Below are 21186 nucleotides of genomic sequence, written 5' to 3'. Positions count from 1 at the left end.
CTGGTCAACTCTGCAATCTATCCAAATCCCTTATCTATGATGGTGGAAGGTCAGCTTCTAGACACTGCAGCTTGGCCAACCTTATTGGATTCACCATGGCTCATCCTCCCTTTATTTACTTAGGGGTCCCTATCTTTGTAGGAAAACCTAAAGCTTGCTATTTTTTGTACATTGCAGATAATATTAGGCTTAAGCTGGCTTCCTGGAAAGCAAAAACCCTCTCAATGGCTGGCAGAATTCAATTGGTGAAATATGTTGTCCTTAGCATGTTGGTTCATTGCATGGCAATATACAACTGGCCTGGAAGTTTAACTAAAAGGATTGAGACTTGGATTAGGAACTTTATTTGGAGTGGTAGCTTAGACAAAAAGAAATTAGTAACTGTTGCTTGGAAAACCTGTTGCAGGAAAATGCAGGAAGCGGGCTTAGGTATTCTCTCCATCAAAGCTTACAACAAAGCTACCAAACTTCATCTTTGCTGGAAGTTCTTAAATGAGAATCAAAACTTGTCCAAACTTCTGAAGGAGAGGCTGAAAAGAAATGGAAGAATAATCAGTTATGCCATAAAGTCCTCTATTTGGAATGGAATTAAAGGTGCTCATTCCACAATGGTGGAAAATTGAATTTGGAGTATTGGAAATGGCAAGAGTATCAACTTTTGGTTGGATAATTGGACTGGTGAGCCTCTGGCTAGCAAGCTCAAAATTCCAAAAAAAATTCACCATGGCCTCACCTCTAAAGTCAGTGTGACTGGTGGGAGAATTCTTGGCAGATCCACAACAATATTCAAGTAGCTATTCCCTCCCTTCTTGGCATAGTTTCTGCTTATTCAGTTCCTGCAGTTGAGGTTCAGGATCTCTTTGCTTGGAAAAATTCCATCAGTGGCATTTTAACTTTGAAAGAAGCTTATAATTTGGTCACTCAGCCTAGTTCTAACTCTACTTGGAAGTCCTTTCCTTGGGATAAAGATTCTCCTCCTTCTCACTCTATGACAGTTTGGAGATTAATGCACAACAAGATTCCTACTGATGATAACTTGCAAACTCGAGGGTTCTTGTTTCCATCATTGTGTACCCTCTGCTCTACTTGTAGTGAAACTTCTAATCACTTCTTCTTTGACTGTAAATATGCTAACAACATCTGGAATTGGTTTTCTAGTATCATCAATGTGAATTTCAGTATCCTAAGTATAGAGGACTGCAAAAAGACTATCTCCCTAAACCGGTCCCCTCAAGCAAAGGCTGTTATTCATGCTAGCATTGTTGGCATAATTCATCATGTCTGGAATGCAATAAACCAGGCCAGATTCAAAGATAAAATCATATCATGGAAATCTTGTGCTTCCAAGATAAAGGCCTATGCGAAGGTTGTGGGAAATCATAACAAGAGAGCTTCCAATGGATCTATGCCAAGCTTTTCTCTTCTCAAACAGTTTGACATAAATATTCAACCAAGCAATTTTGCTATAACTTTAGATGTCATTTGGTCTCCTCCTCTCTCGGGATGGATCAAATGCAATGTGGATGGTGTTGCCAAGGGATCTCCAAGCCTTGCTGCTTGTGGTAGGATCTTTAGAGACCACAATGTTAATCATATTGTTAGTTTTAGCTCTTATCTAGCTGAGGAATCTGCTGAAACGGCTGAGTTCATTGCTCTTATCACGGCTCTTGAATTGGCTAAAGAAAAGAATTTTGATAAGATATAGGTTGAAACGAATTGTAGTTTTGTTGTGAATGCTTGCAACAACCATGCTCTGGTGCCTTGGAGGATTCGATCTCATTGGCTCTCGTGTTGGGATTATACTCTTAGCATTGATTTTCGGATATCCCATAGTTATAGGGAGGCCAATTTTTGTGCGGACTCATTGGCTAGCATTGGTTTAAAAGCCAAAACTACCTCTTTTTACTACTATGTTCATAACGATATCATTAGAGATTACTTGCTAGACAAGGATGGTACCCCTATGCTTAGGCTTTGTCATTAAGGGGTCTTGGTTCGGTCCCCCCTTGTGTTGTATTGTTCTCTTTTTGTTAAATGATATCTCTTATTTTTGTTTTAAAAAAATAAGAGTGTTGGATATTTTAGATTTTATATTTCGCATTCATCTTTGTAGCCCCATTTTCTTCATAATTGATATGGTTAGTTTTCCATTTCATCAATCATGATTATATTCATTTATAGTCTCATTTTCTTCACAACTGCAATCCTCTTATTCTCAATTTGGACTATACATATATTACTCCAAACGGTAAAGAGACCATAGAGAAACATCGAAGATTGGTTCGTGCTCAATGTTCCATAAGTAAATGACAATACACAGTATAACACTTTATACAAAAAAAATCTCTCTATAGTACTTTCATTTCCTTCATTCTCTCCCTCCCCCAAACCTTATTGTTCAAGGCATGTGTCTAGTCAACCTAATCTTCAACAATGAATTGCCTCCATGGAGTAATAAATACTTATTAAGTAATAAATATTTACTAAAGGAATAAAATGCAGTCTTCATATAATCATGACCGTTAACGGCTTTTTCACGGTGGTAGCAACGCGACTCATCTCTTCGCTATGGATGTAGATGTTCTCTTCCCATAAGAAATTGTGCAATTGAAAGTATCTAATAATCCTTCAGAAATGAAAAACAAAACTGATCACAGTCGAGGGAAATCCTTTGCATCTGTGGTTTCAAACAATGTCTGTGATATTCCTTTAAGTCAGTTCCCTACTCCGTGTCTTAAAGGTGATAGATTGGCAATCATCATCCCTGAATATGAGTACAAACTTAGAGTGGAGGCTTGTAAGCACAACCTCCATGGAAGAGTCATATGGTAAAAATGGGTGGTTCCGTTGACAGTGACAAACTTAACAACTAAACTTTTGGAGCTCTGGCCGTCGATCGGAAAATGGGGAATAACATCTCTAGGAAAAGGCTTCTATGAGTTTGTCTTCTCATCGTTGGAGGATGCTCAGAGAGTTAGGTCAGTGAGTGCTTGGTCCATACCACAGGGAGTCCTGAAGCTTTTCCCATGGACTAAAGACTTCATTCCTTCGACTCTGAAACAAACATCTGCACAGGTTTGGATCTGAATCCATGGGCTTTCTCAAGAATATTGGAGAACAAGAATAGTTTTTGCTATTGCAAGTAGCATTGGAACACCTATTTGCATCGATTCTGCTTCAAACAAGTCTGTTTTTTAAAGACCTTTTGGACATTTTGTCAGGGTCTTAGTAGATCTAGATCTAACTAAGGAATTTGTTTATAAACTTATGGTTGAAAGGGTGGGCTTCACATTCTTTGTGGAAATTGAGTATGAGAAAGTTCCTGAGTTTTGTTCCTTCTACTCGTGCATTGGACACAACGTCTCCTCTTGCAAAAGGAAGGAAACAGTTTTAAAAGGAGAAGAGGGTGATAAAAAAACACAAGAAAGGTGGAGATTCAAAAGGTTAAAAGGTGATTGAGGTGGTGGATACTTAAACTTCAAATTAGGAGAATGTGGATAAGGAACCTGAAGTGGACAAAACTAATGAAGATCGTAACTACAATGAGGGAGAAACATTTGATCCTAAGCATACCCAAAATGCAATTTTGTTAAAATCTCTGCAGTTGTTAATTTTGTCACTAGACCTTCTCCTGAGGATGAAGGAATCTCAGACAGTGAGTATATTGATGCAACTCAAGTGGAGGAGAAGATACCAGAGACACAAATTGATAAAGCACATAAAAAACAAATCACCAACTTTCTCATGGACTCTTGGGCAAACATGGCTGAAAAAGATAAAGAGGATGATAATGGTGTGGATCTTTTCCAGGAAAAGGATTTAAAATTAGTTACATCCAAGAGAAGGAAAGGTAAAAAAGCTCTTACTCTTGCTCATACTAGGCGTGTGTCTAGTCAACCTAATCTTCAATAATGAATTGCCTCTATTGGAACATTAGAGGAATAACAAATAATGCTTCTAGAGCTGCACTCAAGAAGCTAATCATCAAAAATTCTCCAGATTTTGTCTTCATTGCAGAACCTTGAATGAACTTTGATTCCTTCACTAAAAGATGGATATCCAGGTGTGATCTTAAACTTTTTGCCTCTAATAATAGAAATAACCTATTGCCTAATCGGTGGTGTTTTGTAACATCAATTTGGATCCTGTCTTGATTGACTCTGATGATCAACATGTGACTTTTAAAATTAATCATAATGGTATTGAGTTTGATTTTTATGTTGCGTATGCTTCCACTAACTACATTAGTAGAAGAAACCTTTGGTTTAAGCTTACTAATATCACAATCCCTAATATCCCTTGGTCATATACTGGGGATTTTAATGCTATTATAAGTACAGAGGAATATAAAGGTAGCCATACTCCATCTAAGATTCCTATTGCTGAATTCTTTAAATGGATTAATAATAACAATCTTATTCATCTTCCTACATTGGGGAATCCTTTTACTTGGTGCAATGATAGAAGAGGTAGGCTTAGAACTGAGAAAAGGCTAAATAGAACTATTTGTAACCTGAATCTTTTAGACTTGTGTAAGCATGTGGTATTTCATACTCTTCCTAAGATTAAGTCTAACCATTACCCTTTACTTTACACCATAATTTTAGATAAGATCAATTTTAAATCCCAGTTCAAGTTTCTTGCTATGTGGACTTTGAAGGAGGATTGCTATAAAATTATTGAGGATGTTTGGAAAACTGATGTCTTTGGCTGCCCTATGTTTGTTTTGGATAGGAAACTTAAGTTGCTTAAAGCTAAACTCAAGGATTAGAACAAAAACCATTTTTGCAATATAAATCTTAATGTCAACAATGCTGAGAACACCTTAAAGGACATTCAAAGGGATATAGGCATTAATGGGTACAATGATGATCTTCAGGATAAGGAAGCCAAAGCCCAGCATGATCTGTAGGTAGCTTTGAGCATTGAAGAGGAATTCTGGAAGGAGAAATCCAGAATTAAATGGCAAATTAATGGAGACAGGAATACCAAGTTCTTTCACACCTACTCTAAAATAAGAAGGAAAACTAATATGATATATGCTTTGACTATTGAGAATGAAGTAGTCTCTGATCAAAGAAAATTAGAGAATCATATAGTGAACCATTTTAAAAACCTCTTTAATAAGGATGATACTCTTCAGGATAGCCAGCTGCCTAGTTTAGTCGTTCCAAACTTGGTTAATGAGCAAATTAATGAGCTTCTTACTAGGACTCCTAGCAATGAAGAGATTCATTAGGCTGTCCTTAATCTTAGAGTTGATTCTGCTCCTGGTCCAGATGGATTTGGGGGAGTTTTTTTTACCAAAATTACTGGAACATTATAAAGATTGATGTCATAAATGTTGTGTTACAGTTCTTTAACCAAGGCTGGATATCTCCTAACTTCAATCCTAACACCCTTGTGCTTATCCCTAAAGTGAAAGAAGCCAATAGCCTTGGCCAATATAGGCCCATTGCTTTAGCTAACTTCAAATTTAAAATAATTTCTAAAATTTTGACTGATAGATTGTCTACTATTCTCCCAATCCCCATCTCTCCTGAGCAAAAAGGTTTTGTCTGTGGCAGGAATATTAGGGATGGAATTTGCTTAACTTTAGAAGCCATCAATATTCTTATGAAACCTTTCCATCTATTTGTAACCTTTGCTCTTCTTCTTATGAAACTGCTACACATTTGCTGTTTGATTGTAACTATGCTTGCAGCATATGGAATTGGCTAACCAGCATCATGAACCTAAACTTTATGATTAGGAGCATTGAAGATTGCAAAAAGACTTTATCTCTTAATTGGTCTCCTCAAGCCAAGACAGTCATTCAAGCTAGTATTGTTGGCATTTTTCATCAGATTTTGAATGCTCGAAATAATTCAAGATTTGAAGAGATTAACTTGTCTTGGAAGTATTTTGTTTCTATAATCAAAGCTCGTGCCAAGATTGTAGGAAATTCAACCAAGAGAGTGTCCAATGGTTCCATATCAAACTTCTCCTTTCTCAAGCAGTTTGATATTTCTATACAATCTACTGCAAGTATTAGAACTTTGGATGTCATTTGGTCACCTCCATTAATGGGATGGATAAAATGTAATGTGGATGGTGCTGCTGCTGGCAATCCTCGAATGGCGGGATGTGGTGGAATTATGAGAGACCATGGTGTCAACCATATTGTAAGCTTCAGCTCCTTTTTAGATGATGAAACTCCAGAAAATGCTGAACTTATTGCTGCTACCATGGCTATAGAATTTGCTAAAGAGAAGAATTATGATAAGCTTTGGATCGAAATGGATTGTAGTTTTGTTATAAATTCTTGCAACAACCATGCAAATGTGATTGAACATTTCTAAATATTGACATTTAATAATTATTTAATAAATATACTTATTTATTTCATATTTAATATTTTTTTAAAGAATTCTAAAATGTAGTATATTAAATATTATTATTTCATTATAAACAAAATAATTGATAAATTGTTAAATTATTTTTAATAAATTATTTATTATATATTTTAAATTTAATGTTGAAGAATTTAATCTTGAAGAATTCAAATGATTCAACCAATTTACTCAAGCTTAAATTTTACAATTTAACCAATTCATCAACTCAAATTTGTTGTTTAAATAAATATTAAATATTAAATAAATATTATGCATTTTAAAGGTGAGAGTTAATTGTTATATAAATATATTATATATTAAAATAAAGATTATGTATTAAAAATATCTAATACTAATAACTAGTTGTATTAGTATTAAAGGCATCAAGATCCTACTGGTACTAATTTTTCAATGTAGCATCAGAGTTCAGACCGTCGGTAAATCGAAGCTACGTGCCCCATATTATTTTCTTAATACCTTTGGTGCTGATTTGGCGCTGAATTCATTTGTTTTTTTATTAGTTTTAGAGTCGATTTGGCTGACGCTTATTTATTTATTTATTTTCTCTCTCAGCTTTTTCATTTTGGCTCTAAGGTCAATTTTTTTTTTGTTAGTGTTGGCCTGATTGATGCTACGTATTTATTGTTTGAATATCTTAAGTAATTGTATTATTTATTAGAAGCAACAACACCGATGCTTAGTTTTAATTGTTATTATTATTATTATTTATTTATTTTGTTTCCCTCTTCTTACTTTTCGTTTTGCGCTGTAACTATTTTATTTTCTATTTTACTTTTAGTGTTAGTCTAACTACAATGGATCCTCTCCTTCCATCCATCTCTCTCCTTCAACAAAAACACATGCAATTGTATAGATAGAATTAAAAAAAATGATAAATAAAATAAGAGGGAGAAAATGTTAGAGAGAGATAGAGACATAATGTAAAGGAGAAGGTTGTAGAAAAAATGTTGAAGGAGAAGATCCAAACCCTAGTCTAACCGGGGCCAACATTTAATTAATTTTTCATTAAATAAATTTAGTTTCCTTTTTTTTATTTGGCGCTGAATTTATTTTGTTTTTTATTTTACTTTTAATGCTAAATATTAATTCATTAGTTATTAAGTTGTATCTTCAATTATTTATGTTTCACTCTTATTTTTTTAATTACTAAATTAAATTAATTAATTTAGTTATTTATTTAATAATTAATTTTAATAATAATTGTGTTGTTGTTTTTCTTACCTGTCATTTCTTCAAAAATAAGAACTTAATATTATTTTATATGGTGGATATATATATATATATATATATATATATATATATATATATATATATATATATATATATATATATATATATATATATATATATATATATATATATATATATATATATATATATATATATATATGAAAAAATGGGTGATGCACTGACAATGTAAAATAGTTTTACACTGTCAACCAATCACCACCCATGTATCCAATTAAATCATTTTTTTATTTTAAAAAAACTTAATAACATGGCATGGATGACAGTGTAAAATTATTTTACACTGTCAGTGCACTATCTTTTATATATATATATATATATATATATATATATATATATATATATATATATATATATATATATATATATATATATAATATTTTTCGTTTAAAATTTTCTTATTTAATTTGTTTTTTAAAGTTTTTTTTTGGTTAAAAAATTTAACTTTTGGATATATTATTATGTTTTTTTAATGAAATGTTTGACTATAAAATAAACGGCATAGAAAGATTAACAAAGAGAAAAAATTAACTTTTTTTTTTTATTTCTTCGAGTAACTTTATAAAATTAGGGAATATCGTATTAGTGTTTAAAATAGGTCAAGCCTTCTCCTATTTAAAAATTTATATGTAAAAAGTTTATTAAGTTATTGAAGTGAGTTTTATCCTTAAAATTAAAATTAATTAAGAAATTTCATTTATTAATATTTAATTATTATTAAACAAAATTTTGTTATTTACTATTTATTTAGTTAATAATTATTATTAATAAAAAAATTCTTCTATTAACTTTTAATAACTGACTAATTATTATTAGGATTTTTTTTAATAACCACAATTTTCAAACAAAAAAAAATCTAAAATAACCACAGTTTCAAAAAATTTACCAAACTACGTCCCCTTGATAGGCAGACCAATAATCCTCCTTTTCCACCACCGAGAACGGATTGATGTACACATTTAAGACGTTTTCGGCATTGTAAATGGGGGATATGTGTCTTCTAGGATCCAGGCGAGAATGTGCACATGATGTTATGACGTGAGCGTAAGGTGTACGAAATGCTTGGAACTTTCCGCAGTCGCACCAGAGTCTATCTAGTACGACGCGATAGTACCACCTTGGCCTACCCTCATTATGATCCATTGTCTCCTCTACACTGAACCAACCTTTAACAGAGTCAAACACTGTAACGCCATGTATGTTAGCTTTGGCAGTTCCCTCTTGAATAAATTTCATGGAGCTTTCACTAAACAATTGCCTCGATTGTAACACTGACCTCCATTTTGAACCCCTGGTATCGAATAGTACCCTAACTTAAAATAGGTTGCTCTTACCAATGTGGTTATCAGGAGGTTTCTGATGCCTTTGAAAACAGAGTTTATTGATTCCACTAAATGGGTTGTCACGTGCCCCCATCGTTGACCATTGTCAAATGCCTGGGGTCCACTTCTCCACGGAAATGTTATCAATCCGCATTTGTCAACCGTATCTCTTCATGACAGTGCTGGAACGATGGCTCTTTTAAGGCATATGTCACATTAATCATCTTCTTTCGAAGCATCTCATCCATGATCTCCCTCATAAAGTTTTGAACAATATGTCTAATGCAATAAACATACGTCAAAGGGGGTTCTTGTCAACCGTTATCAAGGTTATTGTAAACACTCTCTATAGAGGGATGTCTGTTCGAAATCAATCAGAGGTTGGATTGAGGAGCAACGTGTAACCGTAGGTTTTTTAGAAAGAAACTCCAGCCATCAGCCGTCCCACCTTCAACCAAAGCGAATGCAATTGGAAAATATTGTTGTTGCCATCTTGTGCCACTGTCATTAGTAATGTTCCTGTATAATTTCCATACAACTAGGTCCCATCTATTTGTATAATAGATTTGAAGAATGCAAAGCCTTTTATGCATGGTTCATATGCCCAGAACAGTCGATGAAATATTATATTTCCACTAACACAAGTTATGTCTGGCGAAAAGGCGGGGAGTGTTTCTAGACTAAAATAGTTCCCGGAGCCAAATACTTGAGTGCTATAACAAATCTTGGAAGTTCTTTTATGAATCCTCCCAGTTGTCGTATACAAGTTCAACAACTTAAGTTCTAACAATCCATCCTTTCCTATAAGAGGAATTATAATTGAATCTTGTAACTATGTGAGAAATGATTGTACTCACCTTCAATGATGGATCTTTACTAATGAGAGACAAGATTTCATGGCATATTAATTAAGAGCTAAGTTTCTGATGATCCTTCGTCGGAACGGTTGTGATGCAAGTGTGGAGTGGATCAATAGTACATATTTCCCAGGAATCACTTCTCTTCTTGTAAGATACAGTTAGCCGAAATGGGAAAATTAGTTTTAGACGATATAAAATGATGTACCTCCCTGAGTTGGTGCAATTTATAGAGAAGTCAGCTGATATTTCCAAGTGATACTTTCTTATAGCCTGCACACATTCTTAATTTGTACGAAATCGGTCTCCGACTTTTAAATCCCCTTCGGTTTGCCTGTAAGGATTGTGAAATATATTTGAGGCTGGTTCGTCTTCTTCTAAGCCCAAGTTTGTCATGTGAACCTGTGGTTCATACACATGGCTCGCATGTAATGGCTCGTGCTCTTGGTCTGTAGCGTCATCAGTGACCATGGCATCAACTAGTGTCTCATCTACTTCTTCTTCGTCGATAAAATCGACTTCGGTGTGGTCGTCGTCGTCATTTTCTTCAAAAACTTGCGAGGGATCAACAACTTGAGACTATTGCGGTAGTTTTTGTAAAACATATATCTCAATTTTGTTAAATCCCAAATGTTCATGAATCTGGAACATACCCTGAACATCATCATCATCGCGAATCTTGACTTGAAAATATCTGACTTGGTTGTTGTCAAATACGAATGGACTCCTGTAACTAATTTGAAAATTCAGACCTGACTGTAATTTAACCTCTAGTTTTTATTTGAAATATGCATAGCCTGCTCTACTGTTTATCTTATAACAGAGAACATCGGTGTTACGAAAACTAAAATTGAACATTGCATAATCAAACATCTCACCGTTTACATGAGCATCGATAATATAATATTGTGTATGGTTAATTTTGTGTGAATTTCGTTTGGTGATGGTGTGTGTTTTGGATAGACTGATGTAAGTAATTTGATATTGATGCAAGATAGGTAGAATGTATTTAAATAGAGGAGTATGAATGAAACATTTGCATGCAAGAAAAATACACAGATGCGCCAAAGAGAATGGCGCATCCTCCTAAAAAGTGTGCATAGGCGCCATAGGGAATGGTGTATGCTCTTAAATTTGCTCTCATGTGCCAAAGTGAATGGCTTGTCATGTGAAAAAGAATCTTGCACATAGTCTGCCCATGCATACCCTAGCCTTCATCCTATTCTACATGTAGTGTGCAGTTTGCATGCATTTTAATAGGGTGGCGCCACCTAGGTTGGCATATGTGTACAAATTGAAGAGGACAAGTCATTTGGAATGGCGCATGACTGCAATTTTTCTGTATGCATGAATTGATCACATGCATGTGTTACACCCTCCTATAAACTCATCAAACAACACTAAATATCTTGCAAGAAAAAACGACTCTCTTAACAATGGGCGACCAACACAGAGGAACTGTTGAAAACATTGACCCTTCGTAAGTTTTTGATTTTTTATAACTTTAAGTTTTATAAATTTATTCCTTAACTATGCTTTTCTTTATTTATTTTAGGATACCGCAAGATTTCATTGTTGTGTACACGACTACGTCGAACACGATGTACTTATTGAACCATATTTGTAGCTTGCTGGTTTTGGACATGTTATCAACATTGAAAATTATCATGTTGATTATAAATTTATTCCGGCCATGGTGTAAAGATGGAGGCCCGAAACACACACCTTTCATCTATCATGCAGTGAATGTACCGTCACTCTTGAGGACGTATACATGTTATTAGGTCTTCCCGTCGAAGGTAAGGTTGTTTACGGCCGAGTCAATCAAGACAATGCCATATGTGAGGAACCATTGGTGCTCCTCTAATTGAAATGAATGCTAGGGGCCAATGTATTAATCTCAAGCTCCTAAATGAATAATACACGAATCTAACTTTAACGGAGGATTCCACCGAGGAAGAAAAAATAATTAAGGCTTAGTGTTATATTAAGATATTATTTGGTAATTTTTCATTTCTTGAAACAACTAGTAATACTGTAAATCTCATGTATTTACCGTTGTTACGTGATTTCGATAAAATAAACACATATAGTTAGGGTTCAATTGTTTTGGCCCATCTATACAGCTCTTTGTGTAAAAGCGCATATAATGATACTTGTTCGTTTTATTCCTGCACTTTTTTGCTTCAAACATTGGGTTGGTCGAGGATGCCGACATTCGCCCCCGTCAACAACAGGCCATTTAAGTTCCCATACGCGACAAAGTAAGTCAACAACATTATTCAATTAATTTAGTTAATATTATAAACAATAATAATTATTTGATTTACATTATTTCTTTCGTAGTAGGTCCGTCCCAAAGATGAAGTACAACTCGACGCCCAAAAACAAAATAATGGTCTATCGAAATCTACTAGATCATGTTAGACTCGATGAGGTATTACAACTCGACGCCTCTAAATATAGTTTAACAATAACATGCAATTATTAGTATATTTTTTCTAGAGTTTGTCTAGAGGCCATATCTGGGTCTCGACCATGAGATTAACTCAGAAGATGCTACTGTTTTCGATGCAAAAACAATAATCATCATGTTCACTATTGTGAAATGCACCATAATGACCGTGTGAAGCTCTAATTCGTCATACATCAAGGTATCCCGGATCCCCTAACTTGTTTGGGACAAGGGCCCCTATTAAGAGTGGATAACCAGTGGAGCATTCCTGAATTAAGAGATTTCGCAAAAAAGGAATGTCGTCAGTGGAGGCATTGACGTGAACTGGTCCTAACCGACCCAATCTTGCAGGGAGATGTTAGACCAACTCGGTAATATATGAGTTGGTATACATCGGTTTCTACAAATTTGTTTCTATCTCCCCCAACATATTTGATTGATCCACGCCAAAGAGCTACGTCATATGCCCAATAACCAAACCCATATCCAACCCCACAACAATACCAACCCCAAAAATAATACTAAACATAACAACAATACTGATCTTACTTGATTAGATTGGATCGTCATGGTCGGTAACGGGGTGATCTTCAGAGAATGGGGGGTGTACCTACAAGGTACTACGATGCCAAAGTAAGAAGGGGAGCAAATGAGCGCAAGTACTAGAGTAAAAGTAGTAATAAATTAATACCTGACCCACTAGTTGAAGATGATATTTATAGCCCCCAGTGCTGGGTTAGGTCTCCATATTGGTTGGGTGTGCAAGCCCAAAAACGGAGACTGCCAGTATCCTACGTGGTAGGGCAGAGTCAGCAAGTAACACCTATCCTAGGTTGAACTGGCCGTAGAATTTAGAGGTGGAGGACCGAGTTTTCCATTATTCGGCTGACCACATGCTCTTTGCAAATACGTGGATTTGACATTCCAACGATCACAATAAGATGTTCGCCCAATTGGGCCTCGACCCTGAATTAGGCTTGGCCGTCTATGTTTATTAGTTAGAGCAAAGAAATCTTAAAATAAATTAAAGGAACAAAAGATAAATTAAACTTATTTTTTATTAATTTTTAATCATCAACAAACTTCTATATTTTATTTTGCTAATTCATTGAAGTAAATTTTGGCGGAAAAAAACTAAGGTTAATTGAATAATTTTATTTATTATTATCAAACAAAATTTTCTTATTTATTATCTATTTAGTTAATTACTATTATTAATACAAACTTTCTCCCTCCTAATTTTCAATAACTAACAAATCACTAGCCCCATTTTTTTATTATTATTAATTAAAAAAATTCTCAAAGTAACTACTAATTAGCGAATCTTTTGTTAGTTTTTAATTATTATATTTTATTATTAATTTTTATTTAATTTTTAAGTATAATTATATATTTTCAAAAAAAAATATCTAATTTATACTATATGTAGTAAGTTTAGGATGTTAATAATCTATAAACTTTTTTCAATATCACATGGATCATTAATTTTCAATACGATTTATTTATTTTTTTACAAAGTTCGATTTAATTTTTTAAATATTGTATATTAATAACAATCTCTTGTGCCACTCTTATATATACACTACTTAATAGTTTAACTTTTTCCACTTCATTTCTTTCTCTTCCATCATCTTTCTACCTTAGTTCAAGTTACATCACAATATCAAAATAAATAACATTGCACAAACTACAAAATACATTCCTTTTCATATGAGAAATCTCAACTTTGTTTCAAAACCTCCTCCTTCTATTACGATAAACCATCATAAACAAATTCAAATATCTCCCTCCCCACATGAGATTACTCAAAACCTTCACCTACCTTGAACAACCACAACCACCCTCAACTAATTCAAATGCATGTATTATCAGAATCAAGCTACCAGTTAATCTCATAAGAAGATTGTAATTCTTTGAAATACAAACTGCCTAATGTAGAAGAAAATTATATATTGAAAAAATGTGTTATATATTATCAAAATATTAATATAAATGAAATGCAGTCATTACATATTGTTTTTGTTTATGTTTTTTATGTTTACTCTTTTGAAATTATTGTGTTTGATCTTTTTACCTATTATCATTTAAAAATAAGGTTCTATTATATTTTATGTTATAAAAAAATATATTGAAATCAATTTTTGGATATATTTCATATTCATTTTTTGAAGCTTGTTTGTTAAAAATAAATAAATTTTTGGATATAAGATTTTATAATGTTTTTTAAAGAAATGTTTGACATAGAATAAACGACATATAAAGTTTAGAAATGAATAAAAAATGAGATTTTTTAACTGCTTAAGTAATTTTACTAAAAAAATGGGAATATTGTAATAGTAAATTTTGACCTAAAAATTTAGGTTAGTTGATTAATTTCATTCATCAATATTATTTTACTATTATTAACTAAAATTTTAATTACTATTTATTTATTTAATTATTATTAAAAATATTCCACAAACTTTTAATAACTAACTAATCTCTAACCATTTATTTAATTTTAAACTATTAGTATTTTTTATATATTTATAATCATAAACTAATATCTATTTCTTATTTTTTTTAAGGGTTAATAGGCATTTACACCCCTCTAATGTTAGCGAATTTTGCTTTTCCCCCTCCGTTGCCAAAAGCAGGTTTTTGCAACGGTTTTTTCAAAAAAAATCGTTGCCAAAACCTGCATTTGGCAACGGAGGGGGAAAAACAAAATTCGCTAACATTACAGGAGTGTAAATATCTATTAACCCTTTTTTTAATTATTTTGTTAAATCATTCAAGTAAGTTTTGATGCTAAAACTAAAATTAATAGAGTAATTTTATTTGTCAATATCTTTTTATTACACTTAATCAAAAAAATTATTTACTATTTACTTACAAAATTAATATTACTAATTAAAAATTATCCTACTGACTTTTAATAATTAACCAATCAGTAACTCCATCTATTACTATTATTAATTAAAAAATTCTTTTACTAATTAATTTTTTTAAAATTTATTTTAATCATCACTATTTTTATTGATATATTGACCAATTACATTAGGGCATTGATTCCACGTGACAAAATTAAATCATATTAATAAAAAATAAATTAAATAAAAAAAATTATCCTACAAGGGAAGGAGCGGCCCATTCGTTAAAATATTTTTTTTAAATTTGTTTAACCAATTTTTTACAAAAATTTATTTAATAAAAACAACAAATGAACTAAAAAGGATTGAATTTTATTTTTTTTCTTCAAAATAATGAAATATAAAATTAACCAAAAAAAATTATAAAAAGACATCAATTTCTTTTTTTTATTAATGGAAAAAACAATAACATTATTCTTCGTCAAACAAACATGGTTATGAAGAAGAAATAAATAAAATAAAATAAAATAAAAACAATCCTACAAAAAGGAATGCCCCATTCCTCCCATTAAATATTATACTTAAACAAAAATAAAAATTAATAGAAAAGCAAAGTTTCTTTGTGCAATAAAAAATAAGAAAAAATTCTCTCTTGGAATCAAACATGAAGTTTTTCCCCAAAAACGTAACAAAATATATCTCCAAAAAATCTGATGGAGTCCCCTTGTTTCTCACATTAATCCAATTAATCTATTTTTTAATTCCAATAAAATCAATTAAAAGTTAAATTAAATCAATTAAAAAAACTATACAAATAAAACTAAATTCTCTGAGTTTGGGGTTTATGGTGAATGGTTGATCGGATTAGGAATGATGGAGGGAATTTCAAATTTGGAATTGGAGAGGATGATGGAGGATTTTAGCAGAGGTTTGTTATGAGAATTGTAGGTATAGTTTTATAGTGTGAGAAATGAGTGAATTTGGGGAAGCTTTGCATTGATTGATTTTTTATCCAATAAACTTAATCAAAATAGAACCTAACATAAGATAAGAATGAGAAGTTGCAAATAACCATTATTGAATGACAGATGATCTTCCAATGGTCCAACCACTCCTTATTTCACAATAGTCCAACCACTCCTTATTTCACGTGAAAAATTAAAACAAGTATCATTCATAAATGATGGTTGAGATTCCCAATAGTGAAACCAATTACAACTTCACGTTTTTTTTCTTCATGTTATATAAGTAACTAGTGTGATACTCGTGCGTTCGAACGGGTATTCGTCGGTTCTCGATAATATTAAATATTTTAATTATTAACTTCACGTTCCTGTTAATATTCAGTAATTTGAGCAATAACTTCATGTTGCCATTAATATTCAATATTTTTATCATTAATTCAAAGTGTAATAAAAGAAATTCAAATTAATTTAACTAATAAATTTTATTGTTTTTAAAAAATAATAAATTGGTGCCTATATTTTTTGTATATATAAAATTTTTAAATGAACAGTTTATTATTTCGGATATAAACATAATTTTTTGTTTTGTATTATTCAGAAAAGTAATGTTAGTATCTTGATGTTCTCGTTAGCATTAACTATTATGAATCTGTGAAAAAACTTTGTATTATTTATTAACTACATAAATAATATAAAAACACATTTATTTATTTATTTTTTGGTAGCAAAAAGCACATTTATGTTGTTGATAGGTAGTTGTAGTCTAATGTCATATTAAATTTATTAATAATATTAATTATGACTTCTATCTGGTTATACTAAATATGTTGAAAATATTTAAATTGTTATAAAATAAGGAGAAAGAAGATAAAAGAGAAGAGACAAAGATCGGAATAATTTGTATTATTTTATTGGTGTGTATTTTACAATGAGGTTGGTCCTATTTATAGGAGAACATAGAGACAATGTAATAAATATACAATATTATAAATAAGAAATAAGATGCTTGGGAGACAATCATCCAATTATTCATAACACCCCCCTTGGATGTTTGTTTTGGATATGCCTCGTTAAAACCTTACTAGAAAAAACCCAGTGGGAAAAAATCTAGTGAAGGAAAAAGAGTACAATATCCTTTTAAAATAAACTTATTTCTCCCCCTCAGCTGAACAATTATTTCTTCGACGATAAAGACCAATCCTTTTGCACTGAAAAGTCTTATGTAGTGCTAAAAGTTTCTGCATGATTAGATGAACTTGTTGCTATTGTATGTTTTACTGATCTTCATGAAATAGTTGTACCACCACATGTAAATAAACAAATAACCTGTTTGTGATCTTCCATTATGCGGATCTGACAAGTAACTTGCATCTGCATAACCTGTTAATTCGAATTTGGATACTTTGGTATAAAATAGACCAATGTCTATTTTACCTCTAAAATAATGAAGCATATGCTTGATTTTGTTCCAATGTCTTCGTGTAGGTGAAGAATTGTGTCTTGCTAATAGATTGATAGAAAGATAAATAAGTGCTTAAATTACACTAGGATATGGTACTTTAGGACCAATTACTTTTTCATCCTCTTCTCAAGGTCTAAAAAAATCATCTGCAAATCCCATGATCTAATATCATAGAGGTAGACAACATACGTGATCTGTCTATCATATAAGAACATTTTAACATTTTTCTATATACGAGATTTTCTCATATAAAAATGTTTTAATTTTTTTCTATATAACCTTCTTGGTATATAAAAGTTTCATTTTCTAAATGTTCATTTAGTAAGAACTTTTTCTTTCCCGAGTCTTTCATCTCGAATAATTTCCTTAAATAATTTATAGCTTTTGGAATCTCTTCAGGAGATCCAATAATACTTATGTCATCAACATAGATAACTATTTTTGGAAATTCTTTTCCTGGTCTATTTATAAAATACAAGGACAAATGGAGTTAATTGTATATCACTCTCTAAGCAAATATTTACTAAGACGGTTATACCACATGCGTCCAAATTGCTTCAGCCCATAGAGAGATTTATTCATTTTATGGAGTAGTTTCTCGAGATTCGAAATTATGTGTCTCTGATATATAAAACCCTTTAGGGAGTTTTATGTAAATGTCACTATCATGTGAGCTTCATAAATAAGATGTTACAACATCCATCATGTTTATATTAAACCCTTCATGTACTACAAGGCTAATAAAATATCAAAAAATTAATTGAATCCACTACAAAATTTATACAATTAACTCCATGACAATTAACTCCATTATTAAACCCTTCTTTTTGAAAATCATTAAGCCACAAATCAAAATTTATACCATTACAAAAACTCATTTATATTCCATTAGTTTCACACCTTGAGGTGTTCGGACTACATGTCCATAATCAAGTCACTTGTAAAGTGAGTTTAAATCTTATTCAATTGAATATATTCATTTTGGCCAATTCTCACTTTGTCTATAATATTTAATAGACTTTGATTCATGATTTGTTCATTTTGACCAATTCTCACTTTGTCTATAATCTTTGGTAAACTTTCTTTCATGATCCTCGTTGTCATTTATCATATTTAGCGTTATATTCATACAAATATATTGCCAATGTCGACTTTATTTGGTTATCTTAATTTCGGTTTCATTTCATCCATGACATAATTTATCGATATCTCTTTATTGCATATTTCAAGTACTTGATTAGTTCTTCTGGAACTAAAAATAAATTATGTCAAAGTACTTTTAAAATTTTCATATCCTCGCTTGGATCATCTTTAATTTTAGTTTCTTTTCTAGGTAGAGGACTTTTAACATTGAAACCGACTTTCATACCACGCTTCAGGCGTAGTTACAACTCATTTGCAATATTAGATTATTCAATAGAAAAATCCATTATGAGTGGAATATTCAGCTGATAATTTATTTCATAAACTTTGCAAATGAATAATATTTTGAACTTTTTGCTCATATTGGTTTGTAAGATGATCAAGACAACAATTTATTTTAAATTGTTCATTTGAACTTTCTGCAATCAAGTATCCATTTGTTTGCTCAAATTATATCTCAAAATTGGGATTAATCTGAAATATATTTTTCCAATATTCTTTCAGGACCCGTCTTAGTGTATTATATTGGAGCAACTGAAAACTACACAACACATCCAAAAGTTCACTTAGACGATAAGTATAAGGTTATTAACCTAAAATACATTATACATCAAGGAAGGAGAAATGTATCATAATGTGTTGGCATGATGCAGATAAATATCTTAATATTCATGTTTTGCGTGTTTCAAATATCTAATTTAGAATTTATAATCTCACATGTATCAACCATATAAATTAACTTTAGACGTCTAAAGAATGGATCTTCAAGTCCATTTTTTCATGAACAGATGCTACAAGATGTTCAATATTAATTTTAATAATACATGTGATACTTAACAAAAAAGTTCTGAAAAATTCAGATGTTGAGATCTTAGTCTGAGAAAACAATTTCACAAACTGCTGGTTGTGAGTAAACAATAAACATTTGCATCATATTTTAATCGATGCAATAATTAATGTCATCAATAACTCAATTTCTCGTATTTTTTGTTTTCCTTTAGAAACACACAAAATTTATTGGATTGAAAAAACTTCTGGTTCTTCAATACTAGTTTTTCAGCTCATAAACATATTCATGATCTTTTAGTTGAGAAAATAATTTTACAAACTTCTGGTTGTGAGTAGACAACAAACATATGCATGATCTTTTAATCGATGCAATAGTTAATATCATAAAATATTTATATCGTCTACATGATTGGTGTATTGATTCACAAATAACACCTTACATATGTTATATAAAAACTCAACTTATAAAATTTTAATTTTCTTTAGGAACATACAAAACTTATTGGATTGAAGAAACTTCAGGTTCTTCAATGCTAATTTTCGCATCATAATACATTCGAGATGACCCAACTGATTTTTCCAACAATACACTTAAGTGTGATTTATAAACTTCTGGTTTACAATAATACATATATGTATTTTAATTATTCTAAATTGTTTGAATCAACCATATTATTATCTAATAAATAAATCTTCATAAACCATACGTACATATTTTTATTTGATTTAATTGCTATAAATTAAATCTAAATTTATTTCATAATAATATTACTCAGGTCACACAAATTTATTTGAAAGAATTCTATGCAATTCAATTTTATTTTATCATAAAAATTAAATAAATTTCATACAAATATAGAAACCACATTATTACTAATTAAGATTGTAATAAGGAATGAGTCAAAGTAATAAGATTGTATTCTTTAATTACTATAACCTATATTTATATAATATAAATTAAAAAATATATATCATTAAAATTGTTGCATCAAATGACATTAATTAATCAATATAAAAACTATCTTAAAATATCAAACACGTCTTAATATTTGACAAAAGTTTCTTAATTTAGAAATCTAGTAGCAGCAATAAAATATATATAATATTGACTAATTGATACATAAATATATTAAGTGATATATTATACATAACAAAATTTATTCTAGTAAAATATTTTAACATCAAACACAATAAAAAAAATATTATATACTAAATTCTTTAGTGAAATATATAGATTTATAATCTCAAACATATAACAAATTATATTCTAAGAATTTTAAAAAGTTTCTAACATAGTCAAATGTTAGAGAGAGAAAATTAGAATATAACACATTTTTATAAACAATAATTTAAAATAAATATAATCATCTTTCTGAAATGCGTTAAAATTATTAGTTTATAAATGATTATCAAAGAAAAATATAAGCATCATTTTGAGATGCGTTAAAATTATTTGTTATAAACAACGATCTAAAAAATATAACCATCCTTTTGGGATGCGTTAAAATTATTTGTGTCATTCTTCTGGAATGACAATTATTTTATGAGTATATTATAAATTTTTAGATCAATATAACAAAAAATATTTATGAAATCCTTCTAGGGTATTCAATATTATTCTTTCAATCTTTCTCGAATTGAATAATATTATTGATGCAATCATTTTGTAATATTATAGATGCATTCAGGGTCGGCCCT

General features: G+C 30.9%; 1 protein-coding gene across 1 annotated transcript; it reads left to right on the top strand.

The window, feature by feature from the left end:
* Positions 1 to 639: 639 nt before the first annotated feature.
* Positions 640 to 1705, top strand: LOC131657720 (uncharacterized). The gene is made up of 2 exons (XM_058927085.1): positions 640 to 678; positions 773 to 1705. The coding sequence occupies exons 1-2, from the start codon at positions 640 to 642 to the stop codon at positions 1703 to 1705; spliced, it is 972 nt and encodes a 323-aa protein (XP_058783068.1).
* Positions 1706 to 21186: the final 19481 nt, after the last annotated feature.

This window comes from Vicia villosa, linkage group LG3, assembly GCF_029867415.1.
Source record: "Vicia villosa cultivar HV-30 ecotype Madison, WI linkage group LG3, Vvil1.0, whole genome shotgun sequence".
In the NCBI taxonomy this organism is placed as follows: Eukaryota; Viridiplantae; Streptophyta; class Magnoliopsida; order Fabales; family Fabaceae; genus Vicia; species Vicia villosa.
The sequence above is the reverse complement of the archived record's forward strand: the minus strand, read 5'-3'. Positions and strand labels throughout refer to the sequence as shown.